This window comes from Sturnus vulgaris, chromosome 8, assembly GCF_052056855.1.
Source record: "Sturnus vulgaris isolate bStuVul1 chromosome 8, bStuVul1.hap1, whole genome shotgun sequence".
In the NCBI taxonomy this organism is placed as follows: domain Eukaryota; kingdom Metazoa; phylum Chordata; class Aves; order Passeriformes; family Sturnidae; genus Sturnus; species Sturnus vulgaris.
In genome coordinates this window covers 7478897-7506888 of record NC_142250.1, presented here as the reverse complement: position 1 = coordinate 7506888, position 27992 = coordinate 7478897, and the positions used below count along the sequence as shown (strand labels likewise).

Sequence of the window (27992 nt, the reverse complement as noted above, 5' to 3'; positions counted from 1 at the left end):
CTCCTGCCAGACAGCGGCCCAGCTCCCACCTTACCTCTGTGTGAGGCTGAGCCTTGCTCAGCCTTCCCCTTGTCCTCAGTCTGCAGTTGTTTCAGCCCCCTGAGCATGCCATGACTATGAAGGGCAGTGGAGAGAGCAGGGGCAGATGCACAACCTTCTTTAGTATTTTGTCGGTTTTGGCACAGCTAAAATGTCAAATCCGGAGGTGTCCATCTCAGCACTTGGTCAACTTTCTGGAGAACATCCATCCTTCACCAGCCCAAAATGCTGGAGAGGTTTTTCCGCACATGTGGAGGCTGGCTGGCAGCACGCTTCTGCAGCTGGGTGCCCATCACCTCGTGGAGGGCAGAGGCAAGCCTGGTGACCACAGTGCGGACATTGGCGCTTCGGACAGGCAGCGCTTTGTTCTCCAGCAAGGACCAGAGCACGGGCAGGGCGTAGCGCTGGACGACCTCAGGGCTCCTGCCATAAACGCCTTCCACAAGCACTGCCAGGACAGAGACACAAGCTCCTTAACCACCAAGCTCAAGGCAAACCAGGATCTACCTCTGGTTTTGCTTCTTGGAGGCCTCTCTGCCTAAGAGCAACAAAATAGCACACAGAGCACCACGATCCAGAAATGGACAAAGCAGCTGAGCCTCCCCAACACAGAACCACCAACCTCTCAGGACTAATTTCTCCAAACAGAGCCTTGTAGCTGTGGCAGGATTTGTACCTTTACTAGATCACTTCATTATCTGCTTCTGCATCAACAGACTGATGCAGTGAGCAGATTAATGACTGAAATGTCAACTTGCCTGTTATTTCCATTAGGAAGTTCTTTAAGCCCACACTGAAGATTTGGAAGTGCACTGTAGAGAGGCAATTGAGAGATTTCTAATGTAATGGATAATTCCATTTTTGTCACCGTTGATATCAAGTGCCAAAGTCTAATCTGGCTCTTCCCTTTGCTCAGTGGCAAATACCAAAGGACAGTATTGGACTACACTTCCAAACTCCAGCCCACCAGAGATGGGTGCTGCTTGACAGTTGGATTAGAAACATTAGTGGCCAGCTGGTGTCTTTGGCAGAATGCTTTTGTGGCTTCCAACAAACACCTGTTCAAACCTCAGGGTGTCTTAGATAACTACCCAGACCCCATTGTCGTGGCATTTGTCCATTTCCATATGTTAATGGCATTTCCTCTTCCATTGTTAATCACATTTTTTCTTATAATGTGCACTGAAATAGCAGAATAGAGAGAAAAAAAATGCTACACCGTGGACTAAAATTTAACCAAAGCACGAGTGTTTTCTTACGTTCTCTCTGAAGCCTGTTCCCTGCTCACTTCCTGAACTGAACTTTATCAAATACAGACTTAAATTTCCTACCAATAGGCTTCTTGCATGGCAGATTTAGCTGAGAGATCAAACTCTAAAATGCTCTGCGGACCATTCTTGATTTGTGCACAGGCAAAGTGTTTTATAGCAGCCACTTCTTATTCTGTAGTGGAAGAGACTTTACTTTTTCTATGCTGTTAATCCACCAGCAGTCATCCACATTTAAACAGCTCCAGAAAGTACCCAAAACCAATTCTGCTAAGTAGAAAAATGGTTATGGTACCCATTTCAAAATGGGAGTCAATTTCAGTTTAAATGCAATTAAAGACAGTGGTCAACACGGTACTTGAGAAACCACTATCTGTTCAGACTAATCTCAGAGAGAACAACTGCTCTTTCTAAAGTAGTCCTATTTTATGTTTCATTCCTTTCTTTGAAAAGGAGATCAAAATAACTCCAAAAATAAATTCCCTCTTCATGGAGATCTACTCGATTCAAATGCTCTTCAAAGGGCCTTTGACATTTCTAATCACTGAACATTGTCCTTCTGAGATTCCAAATGAAGACACAAAGTGTATCAAACCTTGCATTTCAAGATGCTGCCTCACTTAGTGGATTTAGCCCCAGTTCAAGCAAGGCTATAAATCTTCTCTACTATATATTAAGATTATCATTTTCCCATTCCTTGGCTATTGCTGACATAGCAAGCTCCTCTGAGGGATCAATTATCAGCTGCAATTGTAGCATTTTGGACAGCAGTGACACAGGAAGACACTGTTTGCACACCTTGAAATGCTCAGTCCAGTGCCACTTGGACAGCACAGACAGGGAGCCTCAGCACTCTGCTTCTGCCCCTCTGCCCCCAAAGGCTGCCTTGCACCAAATCCATGCCTCTAATATGTGTGTTGAGTTTTGACCTAAGCTGTGGCCCCAGGCACTGCAGGGTTCAGCCTCAAAACTTTCCAAGAGCAAAACGACAATTCCATGAGGACAAAAGAAATGGATCCCCTGCAACAGCACTTGACACCATTTTCCCTGAAGAATCACAGATGTCCCTGAGCTTCCAAGAGAGGAGCCAGTTCGGGTATTTTTAGCCCTTCCCTTTCCTGCACGTGGCTTCTGAGATACCCCAGGGAGAGCTCAGCCCCCAGGCCGAGCACCGCCCCCATCTCAGGTGCTGCACACCTCTGCAGCAGCCAGGGAAAACCTGCCAAACACACCTGCCATGGGGATTGGGCAGCAGGGACAAGCTCAGCACCTCCCCAGTTGGAGCAGCTACTCTACTCTCTATTCACAGGAGTTCCCTGTAAATATTCCCGGGGAAGACCTCTTGACTTACAAGGGGAGGCCATACCTGTGATACGCACTGTGACCTCCAGCAGAGCTTGGCCACTCAGTTGACTCCACTGGTTGCTAAACTCTTTCATCAGTGATACTTTATCTACAAGAGAAACACACATTTCTGCTCACTCTTCTGAGGTCATAGGAGAAAAGAGAGTGGGGAGGGAAAGGGCAAGGGCAGCCTCAGCTTATAAAATCAAGTAAATTTCTGTTGATGTTTGAATCCTTTTCTTCTTTCCTTCCAGCCTACCTGGGAGGGGTTTAAATTCCCAAAGAAAATCTCTCCTTTCACATTTGTAAATGCAACATTCTCTGCTGTACCAGGAGCTATGTTAAACATTTCCCATCACGGACCTCAAGACTTCAATCACAAGTAAGCAGTGAAACGGTTTTGCATTGCAGAGTAAGCAGGAAGAAGCCCGGACTTGGGATACAGAAAGGCACTGAATCAGGTAGTCCATGAGGTCACAGAGCAGCTGAGGTGGAGAAAGTAGAAACTGCCCTTGAAGATCTGCATCTTCAACTCTCCATTTTTCAGGCATATTTCCACAGTGCATCATTTTCAGAGCTGACATAAATCTCTGCAACAAAGGAATTTAGAGCAGCCCTTGCCTGTGTAGCTATTTGCTGCAGCCATCCTGCCCCATGCAAAACAACATGTGTAAGAATGTATAACTGACAGCTGGATTTCTATCTGTTAGTTTCAAAGAAATGAAATTGGTGAATCATAACTTCCCCGCTGAAAAAAGGAAGACAAAGAAGAAAGGTGGAAAATAGGCAGCTCATGCCTATAATGTGGAGCCTTCCAGGAGGCTGCTCTGCAGAAGCTCTGATGGGCCAGTGTCCCTTCATGCCAACAGCAAAGCTCTTCATCTGGGAAATCAAATGAGATCCAAGCAAACTCCAAAACCTCCTTTGCCTCTGAATTGCAGCAAAGCTGTTGTCCAGGATCTCCTCTCCAGACAAGCAGCACAGACCCAAGGGCTCCTGGCACTTTTGGGAAATGCTGATGACCATTCAAGCCTGTTGGGATCTGGTGCATAAGGACTGCACCCCCACAGCTTCTAGTGGATGTCACCTGGAGTGTTCCACAGGCACCAAGAGCTCTCAAGGCACTCAGTGTTCTCTTGTGTCAGAGAGGCAGAGACACAGTGGGCGAGAGTCCATGTCAGGGCTCAGCCTTACCTAAATGAGCAATGGATGCTTCCAGCGCATTCACAGCTGTGGCATGAACCCCAGGGTCCTTTGAGTTCAGGTTCTTCAGGATTCCTTCCACCAAAAGGACGATCACCGGGTTCAAGGCATCTTCCAGGATGGCAATGATTTCTGCCAGCACGTCCAGCGCCATCTGCTTCACTTTCTTGTGTGTGTCAGATACTCTCAGGAGAAAATAATCAAAAATCTGTGAAGAGAACAAACAGTATGAAAGCTGGATTATAATGTTCTAGTTTGAAGAAGGGATGTAGAAATGAGCATTCAGTATCCAAGAAGGGTAAACACCATCTTTACCAAGTGGAATAGAGACTCGGATTGAAAGAAGTAGCCCGTGTTTTGCCTGTGCAAACAGGATGGACATTACAGAAGTATCCTTTTAAAAATATTTGGTTTAAACCAACTCAGCCTGATACTTGTCTTCCCCATCCAAACCCATTTTTTGTCTGGAGAATAATTGCCATGCTTTCAGTGGCTGGATTCCCTTCACTTAACCCAACTGGGACTAGGAGACAGCAGAAGTTACACCAATGGAAAATTCTGGCATCTTCTGATGAACAGCATCAATAGGCACCTGCCAGACAAATGCAGCTGGACTGAAAGAACTTGTCCTGAAGCCTGGACCTCCATTAAATTGGTCTGGGTCAGAGGGACCAGCCTGTCCCAAACAGCCAGGATGCAGTGCCAAGACACACTGAATTAACTTTACTGCTACAGGCTTGGGAGAGGAGCTAAAGGGAAGGAACAGTGAAGATACCCTACATACCTGGACAATGTGAGTGGTGACGAGCTTGGGGTGGTTTTTGCACAGCTCTAGGAGGAGTGCCACTCCTTCCAGCCGTGCCTCAAACCCCTTGGCTTCCAGGAGATTGTAAAGATTCTGGAGCATCTCCGTTTCATCCCTAGCTGGAGGTAATGTGATCTGGGCTTTTCGACGGTGGAGGAGGCGTCCTTCAGAGGTCGAATTCACCCTGGAAAATCAAACGAAATTACAACTTGTTGGTGACAATACCTACAGATAATTGTGAGCAAAACATCTACGGGAGCTTTCCTAATGATGTGATTTCAAGCTAGAAAATCATGAGGCTCTGAAAAACCACATGGACCTCATGACAATCCTTATGGGAGTCAATCTGTAAGTAACATCCTCGCCAGTGCTCACTCAGCAAAACCAAGGATGAGATGCATCTCATCTATCTTCAGATGGCTTCCCAGGCACACATTGCTTTGTGGGGAAAGAGAAACTCTACTGCCAAGTTTAAATGCCTCCTCTTATGGGAGATGTGAGTCTTCTAATAAGTAAACTCATCACTCTGGAGAAATGTCTCTACACAGGCATGACAATCTAGAACAGGAGCTCACATGCATCTGAGCAGATGAACAGGGGCATATCTGAAGCATCCAGAAAATCAGTAACACAGATAAAAACAGAAGACAGACATCCCAGCACAACACTCACATTAAGTTTGCATTCCTAGAGACTAGATCCACAGCTTCATAAACCCACTGGGAACAATTCTCCTGGATCAACCTGTCTCTTCCATGAGCATGGGAAGCTCCTAGCTATGCTACTGAAGCATGTGGTCCTTTGCTGCCACCGCTGAGCATGACAGAGCTAAATAAATCCCCTCTCTAATCAGGGGAGAACAGGTACAAGTAGCTCTGCCACTGTCATGAAGACACAGCAAGGACCAAATTCCTTTCTTCAATGCAGATTGCAGCACAGTGGGAAATCAACCAAACATGCTGTCCATCAAGCAAACTATATGAAGGACAGAATTATCAAGACAAAAAGTCCCCATTGAGACACCTGTTGACCAAAGTTGCTCAGGATTTGCCTTGCTACTTACTACTCAAACTTGGTAATGTTGGAGGGTAAGAAAAGCATGGTTCAGCCAGGCCAAACCATTTGTACGGGAATGGTTGGTTTAGGGAATGGCATCATGCTTTCTAGGCTGGGAGTTCTCATCAAAACACCCATCTGAAAAAACTCCACTCAGATGTAAAAAAACCCTGGTTGAATTGACTTGTCCCAAGTCAGGCAGTGGAAATATAGCCCTCTCCTAACCACAACAACACTGCCCTCAACACTGCACTGAATTGTCTGAGCTGCAACCAATGGGTTCCTTTTGTTGCCTAATGTTCTCTCTCCAGAGAAGTTTGTTCAGTGCAATGCAGAAGTAGACATTTCGTGCCATAGAGCATTTGTAGGGAAAGGAAACAATCTCTGGCACAGGCCATCACAGCCAGAAAGATTTTCCTGAGGAAGAGACATGTCCAGCTTGTCATGTGCTTTGTCACATCTAACAAAAGTGCTCAGTACCTTTGACTAGAAGGCAATGTGGCCTGGGGCTTCTTGGAGCCATCGCTCCTCTTCTTCACTGGGCTCTTGACAGTTGGGCATTCACCCTTCTGCTCTTCCATCCCCTACAAAGACATAGAGAAAGCCCCATCAATCTTTAGAATATTAAATAGGAAATTGCCTGTTTAAAACACAAGTTAGAACCAGGATCACTTCTAGCAAGGCTTAGGGAAACATTTCCTAACTGACAGAAGGAAACAGGCCAGAGAATCAGTGATGCCAACACTCTGTTTGCAATAGCTCAAGGCAGGTTATGGGTGATGAAATACTGAGCAGCAGTCTAAAACCCAAATGCATGAGTCTTGACTATAAATGGGAAGAATGCAAACTGGTTGGCAACGAATGTTCATAAAGGAAGCAGCAGAAAAATTTGGACTCTTTGGGGAGTGGTCCCATTATGTTGGATGGTGATTTGGTTCAACCTGGCTCTCCCTTTTCCCGCTCAAAGGCACAATCCCTTCTATAAGGTAGATAAAAAAGAATAAAATTTCCCCCCAAACAAACAAATCATTTTCTACTGAATGCTGCTGAATTCACCAAGCTTCTACCAGCTCCACAAGGTTTGACAGCAAGCAATATTCCCAAAAGACAGACAGTAATTGCAGTAATTAGGATTGACTTGGACAAATTTGCATTTTTGGAAATTGTCTTGGCACTACTACTTCCAGTGTCTTTTGCAAAGACTTTATTCTCTTCAGAAGCACTATTGTCTTTTAATTGCTTTACTGGGGGCAGAGTAGGGAGAGCGCAGTGGGGGAGTTACACCCAAATGTAAACTCATTTTCTCCTCTACTGCTTTCCTGTTTGTGACCATTATTCAAAATATTCAAAACCCCACTTTTTCACTAATAATATCAGTTCCTTTGTGGACTGCAGATGAAGAGGGTGGGGATCCACAGCTCATTCCCAGGAGCAAAATGATTCAGCAGAAGAGGAATGAGATAGACAGACTAGGTATGTTTGATCTCCTATTAGCAGTGGCAACACCTGCACAAAGGAGACATTTCTCCTGCCTAGCACTTACTTTCTTCTTCATTCTTCTCAGAATATCTTCCAGGTCACAGGGCGGAACGGATCGTTCCAAAAGCTTTTTACAGTTTTGGTCATTCAGCAACATCTTCACCATCTCCTGTCCATAATGCCTATGGAAAGATGAAAAGGAAGGCAGGAATGCAGGAAGGAAGGAAGGAAGGAAGGAAAAGGAAAAAAAAGGAACAAAGAAAGGGAGACGGTTAGCAGAAGAGGCTGATGCATTAAACTCATCAGGTGCAATCCTTGCATGAGAAGGCATTACCTACTCAGCAAAGAGAGAGCTTTACCACTACTTGTCACTCTGCAGTGCTGTCAGCTGAACAGAAGAGGCAAGAGGAGAACGTGAGGCAACAGAAAAATACCATTTAACTCTGAAACTGCGGGTGTGCTTCTGTGGGATCAAAGGATCCCAGGGAGCAAGCATAACACATCTGCTTTCTTATCAGATCCTCTTAGCAGCACCTTCCTGCCATTTGCAATGGCAATACAATAACAGTATTTGCCTTTCTTGAACTAACAGGGAAGCCAGAACAAAACACCTCATGCTTCCTATTGGTAATTCTATACTATATGTATGCACAGGGGCAGCTAGTTCCTCTTCGTTCTTGGATGCTATTAATGGGAATTTAATCATCACAGTAAGGGGAATTTGGTGGCTTTGGTTGATTTTGCCACTAGGAACACACATTTCTCTTCAAGAAGAAATTTAGAGGTCATTAAACCTCAGAAGACAGCATTAGAGAAATCTGCAGAAAAAGTTTAGAAAGCCTAAATATATTAGCTAAAGAGCTCTGAAATGTTTCTAGGAAAGTCTCAAGTTAATGAGAAATAGATGTTTGGGATCCTCCAGTGATGAATATTAGCTAAGACTTTGGCTTTGTGTTGTGCACCTAAGACCAAACAAAACTATTTGAGTGGCTAATCGGAGCTCTTCTGATCTCAGGAAAGAGTCCTTCAAGTCACAGGAAGTTGGCAATACTAATTTATATTGGACACCCAGTACAGTCATTTCCCCAGGCAAGCCAGAGCAGTGGTCACAACACTAAGCCTGACAGAGCTCGAGAAGCATTTGGACAATGCTCTTGGGCACATGGAGTGACTCTTGGCAAGTCCTGCACATGGCCAGGAGCTGGAATCAATAACCCTTATGGGTCCCATACCACTCACCATATTCTCTGAGAGTTTGGCCTTTATGCACACAGAGAGGTAATTTTATATTTTCTTCAGTTTCCACTCTTTTGTGGTTTTAGCTTTATAGACAGACACAAAAGAGTTTTCCTGTCTCAGGAGGTGAAATGAAGATCATTACCTTGTGTCCTTGTGACAGTCCTGAGCAAGCGTCCCTGCAGCGTGCGCCAGCCTCTCAGCCCTGGCTGTGCCTGGGAGCTTCGTGACTCCAATTTTCTCCATCAGGGACAGGAGCAGTTTGGCCGCACACTTCCGCACCTGGACATGGCGGCTCCTGGGAACAGGAGAGCAAACACTGGGGCACAGGGAGAAGGAGCAAGAGCAGCACAGGTCTTGGCCAGAGCGTGCTCCCTGTCCTTGCTGGGGGAAGGAGGCCTGGGCTCACCCTGACACTTTAGACACCCGTAGAAGGTTCTGTCCTCAGACAAACTCAAAGTTAGCATTGGACAGAAGGACTGTCTGCAAGGAAGAACAAGGAATGCAGTCTCCCTGCACTATCTGATACTCAATTGCTTTCCCAATATTTACTCTGAGAAAGATTAAAGAAAGAGATTACATATGACTTCTTTAGAAATGTAAGACAATTCCTGTTGACCCATCAGAGGGTACCCACTACACAGCACTGAAGAAGGACTGACGCTCCGTCCAGCCATTAATCTCCAAATTTGCAGAGCTTTGCAAAACAACAAATGAATAGAAAACATGCTGGTGGCTCTGAAGTTGCAGAAAATACAGCTATACAGCCTGTTTCTTCTCTGAGGCTAGGCAAGGGATACATCTGAACGTTTTAATATATTGCAAAGCTGATGAATGAGTGGCAGTCATTTTAGACTGGTTCTAGAGAGTGGCAATTACCAGGCCCAGCACAAACACTTAAGGCAGCATTTGCTTCAGCTGTCTCCTGGCAGTCTGCATGTGAAGGCGCCTGTAAAGTGATTCATCATCTCAAGGCTAACTTGAAATATCAGTTTGAATAGAAAATAGAGCTCTATGGCCAGGACAGTCATACAAGCCTCCTTCTGGCAGGAGCTGTACCTGCTGTGCAGCCTGTGCCACATGCAGCACATTCTCCCCCATATACTCCATGCTCCATCAAGTCCCCTCCCTAGTTCTCAAGTTAATGCAATAATGAGGATGCATGGTTTTTCCCAAGGCCTCTGTGCTTAGTGCTCTGAATTATTAAAGAGTGATCACACCTGCAATTGCAATTGTTCCTCTTCCCACAAAAGCACAAAAGAACAAATCCTTAGCCTTTGCAGCCATTTTCTCTTCCCCACCATTCATCACATTTAGACAACTCTGACAGACTGGGAGAACTCCAGGAAGCAGCAGGAAGCAGAGTCAGAGGAGGTTTAGGTTGGAGATCAGGAAAAGGTTTTTCACTCAGAGGGTGGTTGGGCACTGGAACAGGCTCCCCAGGCCAGTGGTCACAGCACCAAGCCTGACAGAGTTCAAGAAGCATTTGGACAACAATCTCAGGCACATTGTGTGACCCTCGAGGTGTTCTGTGCTGGACTAAATGATCCTGATGGGTGCCTTCCAATTCCCCATAATCTACAGTTCTGTGATTCTGAGAACTCATTGGCTGCAGGAGGGCCGAAACTGGGGACAAGAGGAAAGGATGGAGTTGGATTAGAGAATCCAGACACTGAGTTGACAGAAGATGAAGGATACAGGACCCTTCCCTCCCACTATTCCTATTCTTTCTCTCATCCCTTCTCCACCTGCACACAGGAAGCTGAAAAACATCACTGAAAGAAGAAGAACCTACCTGACTCCACTGTCCACAAGAGCCGTGATTGCTCGTGCAGGAGTCACATTGTCCACCATGATCCCCAGGGTCTGACTGGCTGCTTTCTCAACAAACTCTGGGCAGTTACACACTGCCTTGAGAAGGACCCGAGCAACCTCATCCACCTCAGAGTCCATGTCCTCCTTCAAGGTCATAAAAAACTCTCCCAGAGTGATAATGGCCGAGTGGGACACCTTAGACCGGAGGTTGGCCACCTGGGGAAGTCATGAGGGGAAACATAAGAATCACCTTGAATAGAAAACCAGTGGCCTTCGACAAAAGTCCCAGGAAATGACAACATGTCCCACTGTGTACAGAGGAACATGAGAGCACCCAATGAGCAGAAGAGCACAGGCACAGAAAGGCATTTCCTCTGGCACCTGCTTACTTCAGGCATAAAAGAAACCCCATTTCACTGAAATGTTCTACTTAACCCTTCTATAATGACATGTGCTTTGATTTTAGGCTCTTTTATGTGATAAACAAAGAATCAAATGAAAGCAAGTGCTGCGTTCAAATCACAAAGGCACAAGTCATAAGGATAAAAGAGTCACGTGCACCTGTTCAAAAAAGCTACACCAGCTGGTCAAGCACTCAGCCAGGAAACAGAAAACACAGACTCAGGTCTAATAATTTGCAGTGTTGAATTGCAGCTCGGGCAGAGCTTAGAACGCTGGCAAATAACATAATTAGTGGATCTGTTTCTGCATTTGCACATTTCATTCTAATGGCAGCTCACTCAAAGATGCGTGTCAGATACCCAACCTACCGGTAAATACAGCTACATGTACACACAGATCCTATAGACAGGTGACAGACATTAGAAATAGAAGGTAGAAAAACAGAAATGAATGTAGTCCCTGAGCACACATGGAGATGAACAAGCCCATATCTACCCTACACATCGTGTATGAAGCACAGGGGACAATTCAGAACAGTGTCCTCACCTCACTGGTAACAGCCAAGCAAATCTCACGAAGTCTTGAAAGCAGGACCTCTGAATGGGACCCAGCCAGGTGTTTGATGATGCCCAGTCCCTTCTCCTTCGTCTCCCTGAAAGGCAAGTACCAAAAAGATTGATTTTTCTCTCCAACTGAGAACTAGGAAGCAACCCCTGCAATTACCAGGCTGGCAGCTCAGTCAAACAATGGGAGGTGCTTTTCAAGGAGTACTTAATAAAATCGTGGATCTCATTGCCACAGGATGCTGTGGCATTCAAAAGCATACACAAATCCAAGAGGCAAATACAGGAACTTCAGAGTCTTCATTTATGGCTGTTTTAGAAGACAGCCTTTCAGTAATCTCTAGCTCCTATTGCATGGCTTCCTACAAGCTGTGAGAGTGGCCCATGCTGGGTTTTTTTGTCTCATCCCTCTACCTGTACCTAAGACAAAATCTCATCGGGCTGTCACTGGGACATTTTCCTTCTTTGCCAGCCCCTGCAAGCAGTTCAGCTGTGAGAGTCTGCACTGGCACTCTGGAGCTGAATTTCCACTCTACAGTCTAGGCCTGTCTGTCACCCACTCCCTTCCACTCCACCTCCACATTCGCAAACAGCATCAGAATGTCCCAGAAGATTCCACACCTGGGCAAGAATAGTCAAAAGTCTGCCTTTTCCCAAAATCCTCTACCTAAAACAATCCACACTACAGACACATGTCATTTAAAAGGTGCAGACAACTCTGTCTCTCAACTCTTGCGCTGTGCAGGCCTGGAGCTACAGAAAGGTGTGTGAGGCATCAGGGCTGCTGCACAGGGCTGGTGACAGATCCCACAGGCAGCCCTGAATGTCACCTGGACCCCCCCACACCTGCAGAAGCTCACTGCACCTCACAGGCCACCAAACAGAAATGGGGAAGACAAAGCAAAGGAAATGACTCTGCACAAGGATGTGGCAGATGTGGCAGATTTTTCTTGCTTATCCCAGTGTGAATGGAGTCTTTACCCCTGAGTGAATGAAGCATCCACCAGTGAGTGGATGCTAAACTCGACATCAAAAAGACAGCATCACCTAACATTTGTAGGCTTATCACATCTGGGCTTCATTCTGTCTACTTTTGGGACACATGGTGAGTATTGACAAAACATCCTAGGCCCATATGAAGCAGTGAGAAGGAAGTTCAATTCTAAAAGTGCAAGATTCCTAGACGATTTCATTTCTTTCTCCTTCTCTTCTGCCATGACCCATTCAGGATCAATGACAGGCTGTGAGACAAGAAAGCACAGATCAGTCTATTTCTCAGAAACAGCAACTCCCTGCAGCTGCTTCTGAGATCCACATGCAATAGGTCACAGGGAGACCCTGTGACCTGACATTGCTGTCATCAGTGGGAGCAGAGAGAAATCTGACTCAGTCCCACTGGGCCAGTGCCTCAAGGCTCCCAAATCTCTACAATCAGAACTGCTGCCATCCTGCTTCTGCCTTCAGTTAGCAAATCATCTCGTCCCACAGCTTCCTCTCTTCCCTCAAGATGTCCTTTGCAACTCCACAGACCAGCAGGCAAAGCAAGGAAACAGCACAGACCTGCTGCAGCTGGAGCACAGCTGCATTCCAAGGCCAAGAAAAGGCAACACTCCAGTCTTTATCCCCTCACAGCTCTGAGGTGGTTTCACAAGTGCCCTTTGGCCTTCTGGGCTGTCAGGGCTCAGAGGCACTAGCAAGATTCACTTCTAACCTCCCTTAACGCTAAGAGGGAGACAGAGTGACCGGGGCCTTTCTTACCAGTCATCGCTGTCGAGCAGGGAGAGTGCCTCCCGCAAGGACTGCTGTGGATCAGGAGAGGCTGTGTCCTTGTGCCAGTTGCCACAGAGCAGCTCCTCTCGGCGCTCGGCACCAGTGGCCGTCTGCGAGGTCACTGTAAGGAGAGGGTCAGCCCTGAGTGCTGCAGCCCCGGGCAAGGCACCCGCCATGGAGCGGCCTGCAGCCCCAGCTCCCACACACGATTCCATGTGCTGCACACTGGCACTGGCTCACACACTTCCCTGCCTTCTGCCACCTTGGGCTCCTTGCTTTCTGACAGCCCCCCAGCTGGGCAGAGCTCCAGGCTAAACCTGACAATTGCCCACACAGCAATTGCCAGCTCCCAAGTGCCACAGGTAGCACAGCCAGCAGCAGTTCCTGAGGCCGCAGAGCTCCCACTCCCTGCCACACTGTGCCCAACAGCGGGACTGGCTACCCCAGGAGGGAACCCCCAGGAGCCTCTCTTGTCCCAGCACCTTGATTGCCTCCAGCCCTGAGGACAGAGGCACTCTGCAATTCCCTGAGGAAGACCTGCAGCTGCCTCGTGGCAGCACCAAGCCAAGCGTGAACAACCCAGCCCTGCTGGGCCCGGCAGAATCCTCATGGAACAACTCCCAGGGAACAGGAATACCAGACCCTTCACGCCTGACCACGCCTCTGCTCCCATTGACTTCAAATAGTCTAGACAGCAGGTAGCTGAGTGCCCACACATGTTAGCCTACTATTGGGAAAGGGGGAGTTTATAGATTTTGTTCTTTCCTAACATCGGGAATCTTTACTGTCTCCGAGGTACACACTGGCTGTATTTCAAACATGCTGAGGTGAAATTTATTTGCCGTCAAATGGACGTGTGTGCATACTCTGCAATGCCTAAGCTTTCTTTTGTGGAAAAATGTAATTTCCAGTCTAGATAATACATACAAAAGCTTTCCAAATGCAAACTGAGGATAAAAACATTCAAAAACAGATGCAAATTGTTGACAGATGCACTCTCTTGATAATATGTTGTCCTGGGTTTACTGTAATTAAGGTTTTTTTGTTAGGAAAAAAATTACAAGGTGTGAGCAAAATCAGATGATACATGCATTTCTTATGAAATCCATTTGTCATCAAAAGCACTGTCAATCAAAAATTTCATGTCATGCACTCCAAAGCTCATTTTCTAATGTGTAGATGAAGACATCTGAGCTTTCAAAAATGATGGAGTATAAATATGGCACAGAATCTAGATGAAGTAGTCGAGAATCAGTAGGGTTTTTGTGCTACTTTGCATGATCTCAAAAATTGTGAGGGAAACTGTAATATCAAAAATAGTCAGACGAGAGCTAATCTGGGTATCACTGATGTACCCCTGTCACTGACTTAAGTGATGTCCCTACAGAAGTATGTAGACATACACATCTAGATTCCATAAGAGTGGAGAGCCATGTAAGGCTCGTTCTGGCCAATTCTGAATGTGGAAGTAGCATCACAAGAAAAGAGCATTCCAAGTGTCATTCCTAGATCCCTTCTTCTTATCTCACCGTACTTGGGATCATAGCACAGGCAGACTACCCAGAAAAGAGATAAGAGCCACCAGGGACAATGTGCTGTGCATTTGCTGCAGGCAGCAAACAGCTTGGGAGCACCAGGCAGCCCCTCTTGGCTGTCATCTGCTACACACAGCCACTCTATTTGGGTGTTGCGACACAGGAGACACTGCTTGTTCCCTCTTGGCATTGCAGGCCATGGGATGGCAGCAGCCACGAGCCATTGCACACTCGTGGCAGCTGCAGCACGACTGCACCAAGCCACTGCCTGCCATGCAGAGACAAGCCTTGCTGGGATAGCAGAAAAGCTGGCTGCAGAGCCGGACAGCAGCACAGGCAGAGGGCCCAGATGGTCAGTGGACAAGTGATGGTGGTGGCACTCATAGGTGCACAGTGAGCACACCCTGGCACACTGCTCCGCACCTCATCCCTGCAGTAACAGCTGCCTCCTGGCACCAGCGCTGTACTTTGGACTATCAGGATGGGCAAAAGCCAGAGCTTAGGCCTTTACCACTATTTTATTCAGCTCAGCTTTCCAATGGATCTCTAAGAACCAACTGCTGATGTACTACCAAGCTGGAGTAACTGCAAAGTAGATTTACTGTTCATTCTCAGGACAGGTTATGGACCAAAGAGCCCAGCTGTGCTGGCTGAGGCAGGAGGCAGTTTGTGCTCCTTGTGCAAAGAAAAATCCGTATGGGAAAGAGCTGCCATGGAGCAGGCCTACCTGAGGAGTTGCATGGGACACTGCCTTCCTCCTGGATGATGGGCATACTGGCCACTGAGGGCACCTTGTCCTGCTTCCTCAAGACCTTCTTCTTCAAGGCATTACCAGGGTGTTTTCTCTGCACACTGGAAGCTGTGCCATTGACAGGTGGTAGGCTAAAGCCTGCAGGGACCAAAGAGGAGCTTGTAAGTGGAGGGTGCTCGAGAGGGTGACTATGGAAATGGCCAGAAAACTGGCTGGAGCTGGCTAACATCTCTTTGTTATGCCAAAGAACTTCAAGTTCTACACTGGCACACTAACATGGGACAAGCATCACAGAATCACAGAGACGTTTGGGTTGGAAGGCCCCTTTAACCACCATCTAGTCCAACCCCTGGGAGCAGGGACATTTTCATCAAGATCAGGTTCCTCACAGGCCCATGTCAACTGGCCTTGAACACCTTCAAGGATGGAGCAACAACAGATTCTCCGGGCAAAACCTTCCAGCATTGCATCCTCTTCATTATAAAAAATACTCTCTAATATCTAATCTAAATCTACCCTCTTCTAGTTTAAATCCAAACTGCAGTGATACTTCCCCTAAGAAACAAGGAAAACCCAGTATTGCTTTACTTTCTTTTGCTTTCCTGATTCAGAGGCAGCCTGGAGAAGCTCCCAAAAGAAAGTGCAGATAACCTTGTGTGTTGCCCTCGGGCTGAGTGCTGCCCCCAAGGTTCCTGCTGCCGCCCCCGGGGCAGAGCAAACAGCACTGCAGCCAGAGCCCCTCAGCCGGGATTCACTCGGGAACGCTGCTTGCTCCTGGGACTACAACAGAAGCACTGGCTCGGGGCTTCAGCACAGCTCTACAGCGCCAGCTCCTTGGCAGGGAGTGGCGGGAGAAGGATCTCTGGTGTTTTCATTAGAGGGAATTGAATTTGGTTTCTTCCAGGTTGCACCTTGGCTGAAAAGCATTCTCCTGGACTCACCTTCCCTGGAAGCCCAAGTCTCTCCATGCCTCTTTCCAAGAGAGAGACTGAAGACCCTGGCGACTTTGCAAGAGAGAATTCTCCACTCTGAAAGACTTTAGAGGTTAAGGTGGGAAGCTGATATTCTGTTTCTGACTCTGTGAGGCCATGGGCAAGACACTTCATGCCTCTGGATTTTTCTTTGGACAATGGAAATCAATCCATGCAAGCTTCCACTCAGATGCAAGTGGAATAGCCACCCAGTCTGATTGCAACACTGCAAAGGGCAAGAAAGGGGTCAAAAAGGACCATAAGTGTAGGCACCACTTACTTGCTTCAGCTGCCTCCCTGGGCTCAACTCTCTGTGGAGGCAGCTGCAAGGATTTTTTCTCCTCTCTTCTTTTCTTCATCTCTTCCTCAAAATGCTCCACATCCTTTGGCTCTAAGTTCTTTTCAGCCAACATGCACAGTGCAGCACGGATCTAGTTGCAATGGAAATACATCACAGCCTGTAAGCAGAGACTAACAAACCAGGCACAACATCTCATCAGGAGCACAGAGTCCATAGAGTGCCATAGTCTTGAATCCAGCTCCATACACTTTCCAACAGTTTGAGGAGAATATCTCCCATCCTCACTATGACAATTACACACAGTGAGATGGAACACTTTGGTGCCACAACCTTACACTGCTCCAAATGCCATCTATGATAGGAAGCCCTGCTTGATGCATGAAAATCATAGGAATGCTCCAAGACAAATGAAGAGCTCCCATGACCAGTGAGCAGACAGTTCAGTTCCTACATACCATGGCAGGAGAATAAAAACCATGTGCAATATGCAGCAAGAAGGAGTAATTGGGTGTTGCTTAACACTCCTGGCCAGGAATTGCAGCTGTTTCTCACTTCCTGGCTTCTGAAGGACTCAGCTCCAAAGGACTCTGAATGACTTGGTCTCTGAGACCAGGAGACCAAAAGGAAGGAACATGTGAAAACAAGGTGCAGGACCACTGATACTGATGAGCAGAAAATTTGACAATGAGAGAGCTGTGAGATACAGCCAGAAAGGTAACCAGGAAAAACAAATGCTCCCATTTTATTTTGCAGCATTGCTTATATTCAGCATTAGAATCTTTGCTTCTCTGCTTCTCAGGGTGCCCTTTGCCCACCTTCACTGATGTGCAGCTTGCTCAGCCATTCAGCACTTCTCTAAAATGGCCTTTGCACATAAAGAATGCTTCAGCCATGACCTTAGCACCATCTCCAAACCAGTGACTTTGGCACCACTGGAAACAGCCAAGCCATTCATTGCTCTGTAGCAGTCAAATACATTCCCAAGAAAATCCCCATCCTTCAAGAGTGGAAGATGATGATTTGCAGTGACATTTTGGGCCAAGCACTAAACAGCCACTGGAAAGGAACTCTGCTCATCCCTGTGCTTACCCCTTACCTTTCCAAAGCCGTCCCTCAGGTCTTTGTCACTTGTAAGACCAGGACTGGTGGGATGATCCATCTCCTTGGCCTGGCTCAGTGGGAGGCCTGCTACTGGAAGCAAAGGTTCCTGTAAATCTCTGGCAGACTCAAGCCCTCAAAAACATCATGCTGGGCAACAGGCAAGACAGGTTTCAGATTGCAGAGCTCTCATAAGACACTGAGATGTTGCATGAGATCAGCAAGGTACATATGCCTGGACCCTATCCCAGTGGATGGGCTACTGGCAGCAGACATGACATTACTGTGTTGGCCAGCAGACTGAAACCTGCTACATGATGAAGGCCTCAGCGCCCCAATGCTGGAGAGCCTCTGTGTTTGATAGGGAAGGGCAGAGATGGAGATTGCTCTTGACAAATATTCTTATTTGCCCTTATGCTGATTTTAGTAAACATCTTCTTTCCGTTTCCTAAAAGAACTCCCAGATTCTAATACCTTATGCATTTAGATCAACATCTTCTTGACTTTGTTGGAATGTTTTAGAGGACATGAAAGGAAAAACTTAGGATTGCAGGAGTGTTACCCAAACATAAATTGTTTTCTTGACACGAGATAATTAGTTCTTCCAAGGATTTTCTTTCTAAACTCTATGAGCTTGGGCTACTTTCGGGCCAGCCTGACTAAAGGTTGATTTTCTTATTGTAAGTAGAACAATGTAACTCATTCTGAAATACTCTCCAAAACAACTGTTAAAATTCATACCATTATTCATTCTATACAACATCTTTTCACATTTAAGAACTTGAAATCAAGTGGCTGCAAAGTGTAAGAAAACCAGTGTTCTAAATCAATACTATTTCATTGTGCAGATTGGCCAGCTTAATCAGAAGAGGGAGTTAGATATGGGCTTCATGAGGAAGGAGGGCAATTTGGGTGGAAGGCGAGGTCTTGGGAAATAAGGGCATCTGGGAAGTTGGCAGGGAAACTCCTGACCCCAGGGTAAACTACTTGGGAACATGGCAGCCAGTCAAGTCTGAAAAATGGACACACAAAATATAACAGAGTTTGCAATGCAATTTTTAAGCATCTGAAGCTCCATATATCAAGAGACACATTTCCTGGAAACTTCTAAATAGCTGCACATGGAAACATGCTCCTGCCAGCAGCCACTTGAGGCAGAACAGGGGCACACCCTGACCCACTTGCACAAAGCTCCCACGCGAACACCCTGGCCTCTGGGATGCCCTGGGACAGCAGGGAACCCAGAGCCCTGTGCTTTCCAGCAATGGATCAGCTGCACATGCAGCCTCCTGCTCCTCTCCCTACCCCACAGCTCAGCAGCCCTACAGCTCCACGCGGCACTGGGAGCAGCAGAGCTGATGGCAGGGGGCACCTGCAGGGCAGAACTGTTCCCTGGCAATGTGCACAGGCTTTCCAGGCTGGCACAAGAGCCTTCCTCCTGCCAGAGAGCAACCCAGCTCCCACCTTACCTCTGTGCGAGGCTGAGCCATGCTGGGTTTTCCCCTTGTCCTCGTCCCTGGCACTGACCCTGAGGGCAGCGCCGTTCAGCTGCCTCTGCCGGGGCTCCTGGCCCAAGGCCCCCTGAGCCGCCCGGGAGCCCAGACCTCCATTCCTAAGGCTGGGATTCCGCACATCGGCCTCCATGCCGAAGAGGTCAGCAAGTTTCCTTGGGAACAGAGGCATCCCAGGCCCTATTACACACCAACGGCTCTTTCTCTTCGTCATCTGGGTTTGTGTAGTAGACTCAGAAGAAGCTGTAGATCAGGTACAAGAGAAGAAGTGGGTTAATTGAACTCATGCCTTTTCAATCAACCCAGCTAATGGGTGTGGAATTTAAAGCAAATGCAGTTACTGAAAAGATTGGTTGTTTTTTCATTTTTCATGAAACTAGCATCAGTTGAATTTCTCTGAACAATGTGGAGCTGGCAAACCAAGAGAGAAGGGTTCTATGACTTGATGTGTTGCCCATTGCCTCCCCACTACTACAGGATCCCATTTCTTCCAAAGGGTTGGAAACTCAGAGTGGGCTCTAGAATTTGACACTGTCTAGGAAGTGATTGTTTTCAAAAGTAGTTTTCAAGACCATTGTTTCTGTAACTCCCACTCATTTCTACATTGGGTGTTGCACTTTTGAGAGAATTTTTATTTCTCCTTACAACAAAGGAATTACGGGCATGCAAATAATGGCGCCACGTGTTAGATGCAAAAGAAACTTTGCTTTCCCCATTCAATGTCCCCAGTAATCTGCAAGCCTGCAGTTGTAGGGAATAAAGTGGTCATCCACAAGTTTCATCTTTGCTCTACTTCACTGTTTCAAGGGCTTAATCCCTGCCTTCTTTCCTACAGAAACATTCAAATGCAACAGGAATATGACATGCCTCAAAAGATTGCTGATCATGGCTGATACTGAAAAACCAAATTTTTTCTAAAGGGAAGTAGCAGAGGGCAAGTCATTTTGAAATATTCTCCAAGAGAGCTGTTTGAAATAAGGGAACTAATTCTGTACATGGCCTCACAAAGTTTAAAATCATATTGCAGCCATGCAGTACGAGAGGAATAACGAGCTCCAAACTGGATTCTTTTCTCCTGTAGAATATTCCGGTCAGTAAAAAAAGAGAGAGGTAAGGTTTAGTGAGATAGGACATTTCTAGTCCAGAATGAATCCAGCAAAAATGTCCCCTTACTTAGGGAGAAATACTTCTCCCTAGCTGCATTAAGCATTCCAGCCGCATATCAGCAATTAAAGAGTCATTCCAAAGGGGCTGTAGCCAGGATTTGGGAGAAATAACCCAGAGCAAAGGGACCAGGAGATCTGATCCCTTTTGCTGCATCAACAAAATTATCCCTTCAAATTTCATCTCTTCTATCATTACATGCCCAGTGAACGCAAAACAATAACAACAGACTTTGAGGCTTTCAACTCGAAAGCATTGGCTGACACAGATGCACCAGAGACCCCATTTTGTCTGCCACAATTCTACTTCTCAGGGATCAGCCAAGGCAGGGATGGAGGGACAAGGCAGAAGGCATCTCCTTCCCCAGCCTCAGCCTGCAACACTGACACAGACAGAGAGAGTCAGGCAAGAGATTTGTCATCGTCAACCTGCCATAGGTGGCTTTGGGCTTGTGCTGTCAGAGGATGACAAACTCAGACCCTGCATAGGCTGCATCCATTTGGAAATCTCCTTCTCCTTAACCGAAAAATTTAAAAGGACTTTCTGTCATAGGAGTTTTCCCTATTTTTCCCAGAGCAAAACCAAGTAGTGTAAATGTATCTCCTTCTTATCTCAAAGGGTTCACCTCAGAAATTGCCCCAATTGTCCTTCAAGGACAGGGGGAAGGAGTGGGAGCATTTCTCATTTTATGCTAAATGCCTTCTTTTTCTTTACTAATTGTAACACTAGAAAGACTGCAGGGAGGTAAAAGGCATTTGCAGGATGGAGAGGAATGTTTCCTCTTCCTGCAATGCATTTCCAAGAGCCCAAGTTCACACTCCAGCTCCTGCCACTCAGCACTTCACACTGGCAGAATTTCCACTGCACCACTGCAGCACACTCTCAGTGACTGGGTCCTGGGAGAGTCCACTGAGCCCAGCAAGGAATTGAAAGGAAATTAAAGAAATTTTTGAAAGAATGGTATTAGACAAGCTTTCAAAATGTCACCTCTGATTCAAGATTCCAATGGTCATTTTAGGACAGACATGCCCTGTACCTACCGGCATGTTCAGATTTCCTCTCTCTGTCTCTGCTGCTGGATCTTGGCCTTGAGAAAATGGAGGAAAAAAGAACATATGAGGATGGAGAAAGAGAAGCAGTGTAGCATGAAAGGAGGCAAACCTTCCTAGTTTGGTCACTCTGATGAAGGAGGAAATGCAGCACATAAACCCAACAAGATGCAAAGCTGATTAATTGTCCTTAAGCTTTCAGTTGCTGCAGTCAGACAGAGCTGGCCAAGCTTCAGCTGAAACACAGCACTCATTCTTCAACTTGCATCCTAATTCCCCAATTCTGCTGTCTCTTCTTTTGGAACCAAGGGGCTCCTACAGGCTTTCTGAAGCAGCAAGAGCTGCTAAGCTGAGACACGAGTCTGTATGGAGGGCAGCTTCTCTGGTACTGCTGTGAAAGCTTGACTTTGCCTGCTCGTGCCTGACACTGGTGTCAGTCTTGTGCTGCATGTGGTCAGAGCACTGCTGTGTCCTGAGAAGGATATTCCACCTCCTTGCTCTTTCTAGAAGAAAAATGCTTTTTCCAACTCAGCTGCTAAGCAGGTTGTCGTGATTTAATGAAAGACTGGTTTTCAGTAGAGCGTCGGGGGTGACTCCCTGTTAGGACATGCCTGAGCCAAAGTACTGGCTGCTTTAGAAGGGCCATTGAGCTGGCTAAGTTTGGGGATTGGCATCTGGTTAGACCACTTGAAAGAGCTATGCACATCCCTGTGGAAAAGCACATTTAAAAACTAAGGAAGCCCAGGAAAGCTTCTTGGCTGCCCTCTGAGGAGGTAACTGGCCAGTCCCGACATGGATGCGCGGCCAGGTCAGAACTCGGCTCGGCTGAGATTTCTGCCGCCGCGGGGCCGTGACACCGGGAATGTCCAGGCCACCGGGAACATCCAGCCTCCGCGGGCGACAGGAACGGCCGGGACTGCATGGCCGTGGCTGCCTCGGCAGGGCTCGCAATGAACTTGGCTCGTTTAGCCGCTTTTAGCAGCCCTGCAGAGAACAGCAGGACAAGAGCGGCAGCAGCGGCTTTTCTTGTTTCTCGGCCCCGGCATGAAGGAAAGGCGCAGGGCTGGCGCCGGCAGCCAGCGTGGCTTTGCGCAGTGCCGGAGGGAGTCCCTTGAGCAGCAGCCACAGGCACGGCCAGCGATCTCTCCGCTGCACAGCCGGCATGAGATCAACCTTCCAGCGCTGCAGGACTCTGTAAAACTGTTTCAATTGATACAGCTTGAGAACCAACAAACCTCTGAACATCCATTGTCTCCCGAATCAGAAAAAGGAATGGTGAGGACACAGAGACAACAACATGGACACTGAAGTCAGTGAAGAGGGAGTAAAATTCGAGATGGGGGAATTTGAGGAGATGCCTCAGTCTGAAGCTGAAATCCTCTTGCAAGGCTATAGAGAAGGTATAATTGATACATCAAACCATTTTTTCTGGGTAACCCATGAAAATACATTGAGAGAATGTAGCGTTCTAACCACATGTATGAACAGAGGCAACAGGGCTGAAGTGAGCAGATGTTGAAGTAATTTGGATTCAATGAGAAATTTGAACGGAGAGAGAGATGAGAAACCTTGCCCCAGTGACAGCAGTAGAAAAATCTCTGTTCCCAGAAGTGAACGAAGAGAACTTTCGTTCGATACTAGAACAGCTCATTCTTAAAATAGCAGCCCGGTAAATTACCATGGCCCATGAAAGCAGGTGTGGGATAGCTGTGAGGTATGGGAGAGACTTCTCACATTGTGAGAAGATTTTCCTTTCCTGGGCAGCTGATTCGCTGTGACATTAAAGCCAGGAGAGAACTATTTCTTGTGGAGAAGTATCCCTAGCACAGCAAGAGAAACTCCTCCCTGAGTGAACTGGAGGAAAACTATTTTAGAGATGATAAACTGACTGATTTGTGTCTGTCCATTGTCAGTGGGAAAGAAAAATAGATGGGGGTTAGAAGAAGTGTTCTGGAAGTTTATTCTGATTTTTCTTATCCTTTTTCTGTTAATGAAGTTTTTCTTTACACTCTTTAAATTTTGTACCTGTTTTTACCTCCTCCAAATTGCTTATCTCACAGCAGAAAAATGAGTAAATATATTCCAGAGGGTATACTGACATTTAGCCAGCACTAGACTCACTACACAAGGATATTCAAACGGCACATTAAATGCCTTAACTAAGCCTTTCAATTGGAATGATACTTCTGTCACTCCTTCTTTGTTGTTATCACTCAGATAAGCTTGGCAGCTACATTTTCTCACACATATCCAAGCCAATATCTGTGCATCAGCTACAGTCCTATAAATCTTCTCTAGCACTTTGCCCTCTTGTTTTTTTAGCTCATGCCTTAATATTAAACATCGATTGGATTAAACATCTATACCCCAAATCTATCTGGGATTTTATTTCAGAGTGGAGGCCCAGGCACAGAGAATTTACACCTGACATTTACTTGGGGATCCCTTTCCTTCCAAGCAATTGATAACCCACAGTGGTCTCCTGAATTTGACAATTACACCCAGGAAGTCATTGCTTTCCAAAGCTAGTTTTCATGGCTAGTTTTGTTTTTCTAACTACCACTGAGTTCTGGGCTGGGTTTAGTTGTTTATATTTCTGTTTCCTACAAAGGAAATGTTGGCACATAAACGACGGCACCCTATGGTAAAATTAAAAGAAGCAGCAAGAGAATTTGCAGACACCTCTCCAGTAGCCAATATTTGTCCAAACATATTCTTGTGTATGCTGAAGGTGACAGTCAAGGATCACAGTATTCAATGATGTGCTGGATCCAGACCCACGCAACAGAGTTCCCAAATGACACCACAAACATTACAGAGGGAATCAATCAACAAGCCCAGCAGAGACCTGTCTTGAGATGCTTCTAAGCCCTGTCTCCTCTTTCCCCCACCACCTCTGTTCCTGGGACATATTGGTGTGGGTTTTGACATGGATCTGGATCATCAAAGATGGCAAAATGATGAATACACAGAGGTTCGCTTAAATATATGGGAGAGCTGATTGTGCAAAACAACCTCACGAGATGGGAAGTGCAAGCAGAACAGCAATGTGGAGCAGCAGACACTTTGGCTTACCTCATCTCCTGAGACTCTTGGACATTCTGCTGCAGAGAGCTGTGCAGAGACCCTGCAGCACTGCCAACGGGGGGATCTACTGCCTTTTGTATAGGGGGGATCAGAGGAGGTCCCAATGACCCCTTCATCATATCCCCACCACTGGGATACAGCAAGGAAGCCTGGAAAAAGTAGAACACAGTGCTCAGAGATAGCATCCAGCCTTGCCTTCATTCATGGCTCAAGACATTTAGCAATGCTTTTAGCTGGGACCTGGCAGGAAAAGACGAGGCAAACTGATGGAGCAGCCTGGCCAAGGAATAAACAAAGTTGACGTAGGAACGTGAAGTGGTGAAGGAGAGGCCATGTCCCAGATTTGCCTCATGCCCACTTTCCTACAAGTGTGGCTTGATTCCTGGGTGGAATCCACATGTTTGGCATCAAGATGTTCAGGGGCGCCAATGCGTCCACTGGCCTTTTCGATGGTATGGGAATGGGTTTAGATCACTATTCTCTCCCTGTCCCTTAGGCACCTCAAAGCCACTGCTCATCTCCTTCTATGTCTCCACAAAGCCATTCTGCAGGATGTCAAAACCTGCTTTTCTCAAGCCCCTCATTTCTTCTGCTGCTGCCCTTCCCTCTTACAGTTCCCCAGCAGCCTTTCAGCCCAGGAGCTGCTGAACTCTCAGGATGCTCAGAGCTCTCCAGCTCCCACACCTCCATCATCTCAAGCTCACTGGCATTCAGGAAGTTCAGCACAGCTCCCTACCCTGCTGCTCTCTGGAAGGTCTCTGCCTGCCCAAGCTGCTCCAGGGCCCCCTTGCCTTGGCCAGGAAGGGAGGTGGAGGCAGAGGGGGCAGATGCACACTCTTCCTTAGTATCCCATCCTTTCTGGCACAGCTAAAGAGCCAAATCAGGACCTGTTCAAACTCCTATGAAAGGATCAGGTCCTGCCAGGGATAGACTGAGCCCTTTCTCAGGAAAGGTAAATTCAAGTACACAAGCCTTTGATTGGACATTCTGTTTACCAAAGCTGTTGCTCATCTGCATCCTCCTGCACCCCACGGCAAACCCAAAACAACTGCAGGTGCTGGTCCTGCTGCAAAGGCAATCGTGTGTTTGGGCTCTGGGCTGCTCTCCCCATGGCCACCTCCCATCCCTTCCCTCTGGACAAAGCCGTGCCAGAGCACACAGCTGCCCAGAAGCTGATGAACTCTAGAAACAGCATCAGAGACAACTGTGCACAAGGCCATGGCTGCACAACTCAGAAGCTGAGACAACCTGAAACTGACTTTGCAGGACTGCCTCTTCCAGCAAACACATTTTTCCATCCCAACCAGACACAGCAAACCAAAACCAAGACTTAGACATGGTTCACAGATATCCATAGGTTACTAAATGTAGAAGGATTGCTTGGCCAGATTGGACAACTTTAGCAGCTGTGACAGCTTGTTGGGGTTTTCTCAGCCAAAAGACAGAGGAAGAACCACAGCTGAGCACACAAACCATTCAAAGACCTCTCCTGCTCTTGTTACACTCTGAGGATGTGCAGTCTGCACTGCACACCCATTGCAAAGACAGCCTGAAGCACGGTGTCCAGCTGAGCTCTTCCTCGGATCAGCTGCTTCCCTGGGCTCACACCACTGGAAAAGTTCCCAGAGTCCTTCTCTATTGATGCCTTAAGTTTAAGGCTTCACATTTCTCAGATTCTGTGCTGATTTTTTTTGCTGAGACTCTGAACTTCATATTAAGTCTTGTTAGGTTCTCTTCACAGGGGAGTTTATCACAAAAATGCTTTTCCAGCTTCAGAATCAAGGACTACCATTACCAGAAAAAGCATAAACAACAGCAAAGTGAACAAAATGGACCTGGAGGATGGAACTTCGTGACATGAAGCTGTAATTGGACAATTGATCTACAATATGTAAATGGACCAAAACTTATAAAAATGTGAAAATTCGTGGGTGGGATCCATCTTGGATCTATCCTGAGTGTATCCTGGCCAAGCTCTTGAACTGCCCACGGTGTATCCTTTGAAAGCTTCTTAAGAAATATCTACTGTATTTATTTAATTCTGTCTAGTCTCTGTTCCAGACCATCCTCTCTAGGAATTACTAGAGTTCATAAAGTGTCAATCTATCACAGAGGACTTAGCTTGGTCTCCTTACCTTACTCCCTTTTCCCTCTGAACTCAGCTCCTGTTTGTTATTACTGGTATCTTTGTAGCCGATGACATTCTTCCCTCCCTCTTCCTCTCCACTGCACATTGTGCTTGGCTTGCAGGAAGGAGAGCTCTTCGGGATGGGAGGCAAGGGCTTGGATGTTAGGAGCAGAGGGGGAGGTGACCTGGAAAGATTCTTGGCAATACTGTAGCCAGTCAGACCTGCAAAGTAGAGACACAAAATGGAACAGAGGCCACAGTGCAAACCTAAAGCATCTGAAGCTCCATATTGCATGGAAGACATTTCCTGGAAACTTCTACATAGCTGCACGTGGAAACATGCTCCTGCCAGCAGTCACTTGAGGCAGGACAGGGGCACACCCTGACCCCCCTTGCACAGAGCTCCTAGGGGAACACCCTGGCCTCTGGGATGCCCTGGGACAGCAGGGAGCCCAGAGCCCTGTGCTTGCCAGCAATGGCTCAGCTGCACATGCAGCCTCCTGCTCCTCTCCCTGCCCCACAGCTCAGCAGCCCTACAGCTCCACGCGGCACTGGGAGCAGCAGAGCTGATGGCAGGGGGCACCTGCAGGGCAGGACTGTTCCCTGGCAATGTGCACAGGCTTTCCAGGCTGGCACAAGAGCCTTCCTCCTGCCAGAGAGCGGCCCAGCTCCCACCTTATCTCTGTGTGAGGCTGAGCCATGCTCATAAGGGAACAAGTGAATTAGCTGAACTCAAACCTTTACAATCAACCCATCTAATGGGTGAGGAATCCAAGGGGGTTTCGAATTATTCAGAAAATCGCTTTGTTTTTATTTTTCATGAAACAACCACCACTCTAATTCCTCTGAGCAATCTGGAGCTGGCAAGCCAGTAGACAGAGCTTCTACTTATTTGCTTATGTGTTGCTCATTACCCATCCACTACTTTGGGATCCCTTTCCTTCCAAGCAACTGGCAACCCACAGTGGTCTCCTAAATTTGACAATTACAACTAGGAAAGAATTGCTTTCCAACACTAGTTTTCACGGCCTTTCTATCTCTAACTCCCACTTAGTTCTGGGTTGCCTTTAGTTGGTCACCTCAACACGGAGGTGCTGACACATAAACATTGGCATCCCGTGTTAGAAGGAAAAGAATCTTTGCACTGCCCATTACAAATCCCCAGTATTCAAGGAGCCCAAATCTGCAGGGAACAAATTGACCATCCAATTGCAAATTGACACTTTTGCTCTGCTTCATTCCTCCATCGCTTTACTGCCTGCTTCCTCTTCTACAGAGATATCCAAACCCAAGATAAACATCATCTGCCTCAGAAGATTTCTGATCTTGGCGAATACCTAAAATACCAAATTTTCTTAATGGAAATAGCAGAGGGCAGGTCATTTTGAAATACTCTTCAAGTGAGGTGTTAAAACTC

The 27992-nt window shown here is 46.9% G+C and overlaps 1 protein-coding gene across 1 annotated transcript; it reads right to left on the bottom strand.

Annotated features, from left to right (window-relative positions):
• Nucleotides 1–40: 40 nt before the first annotated feature.
• Nucleotides 41–26681, bottom strand: LOC148222972 (TOG array regulator of axonemal microtubules protein 2-like). The gene is made up of 16 exons (XM_088168643.1): nucleotides 26583–26681; nucleotides 24436–24596; nucleotides 19106–19302; nucleotides 17635–17729; nucleotides 16518–16668; nucleotides 15243–15404; nucleotides 12969–13164; nucleotides 11194–11299; nucleotides 10226–10461; nucleotides 8576–8728; nucleotides 7259–7376; nucleotides 6196–6299; nucleotides 4639–4843; nucleotides 3846–4062; nucleotides 2674–2760; nucleotides 41–487 (listed from the first exon to the last, which is right to left on the bottom strand). The coding sequence occupies exons 1-16, from the start codon at nucleotides 26679–26681 to the stop codon at nucleotides 252–254; spliced, it is 2523 nt and encodes an 840-aa protein (XP_088024769.1). The 3' UTR covers nucleotides 41–251.
• Nucleotides 26682–27992: the final 1311 nt, after the last annotated feature.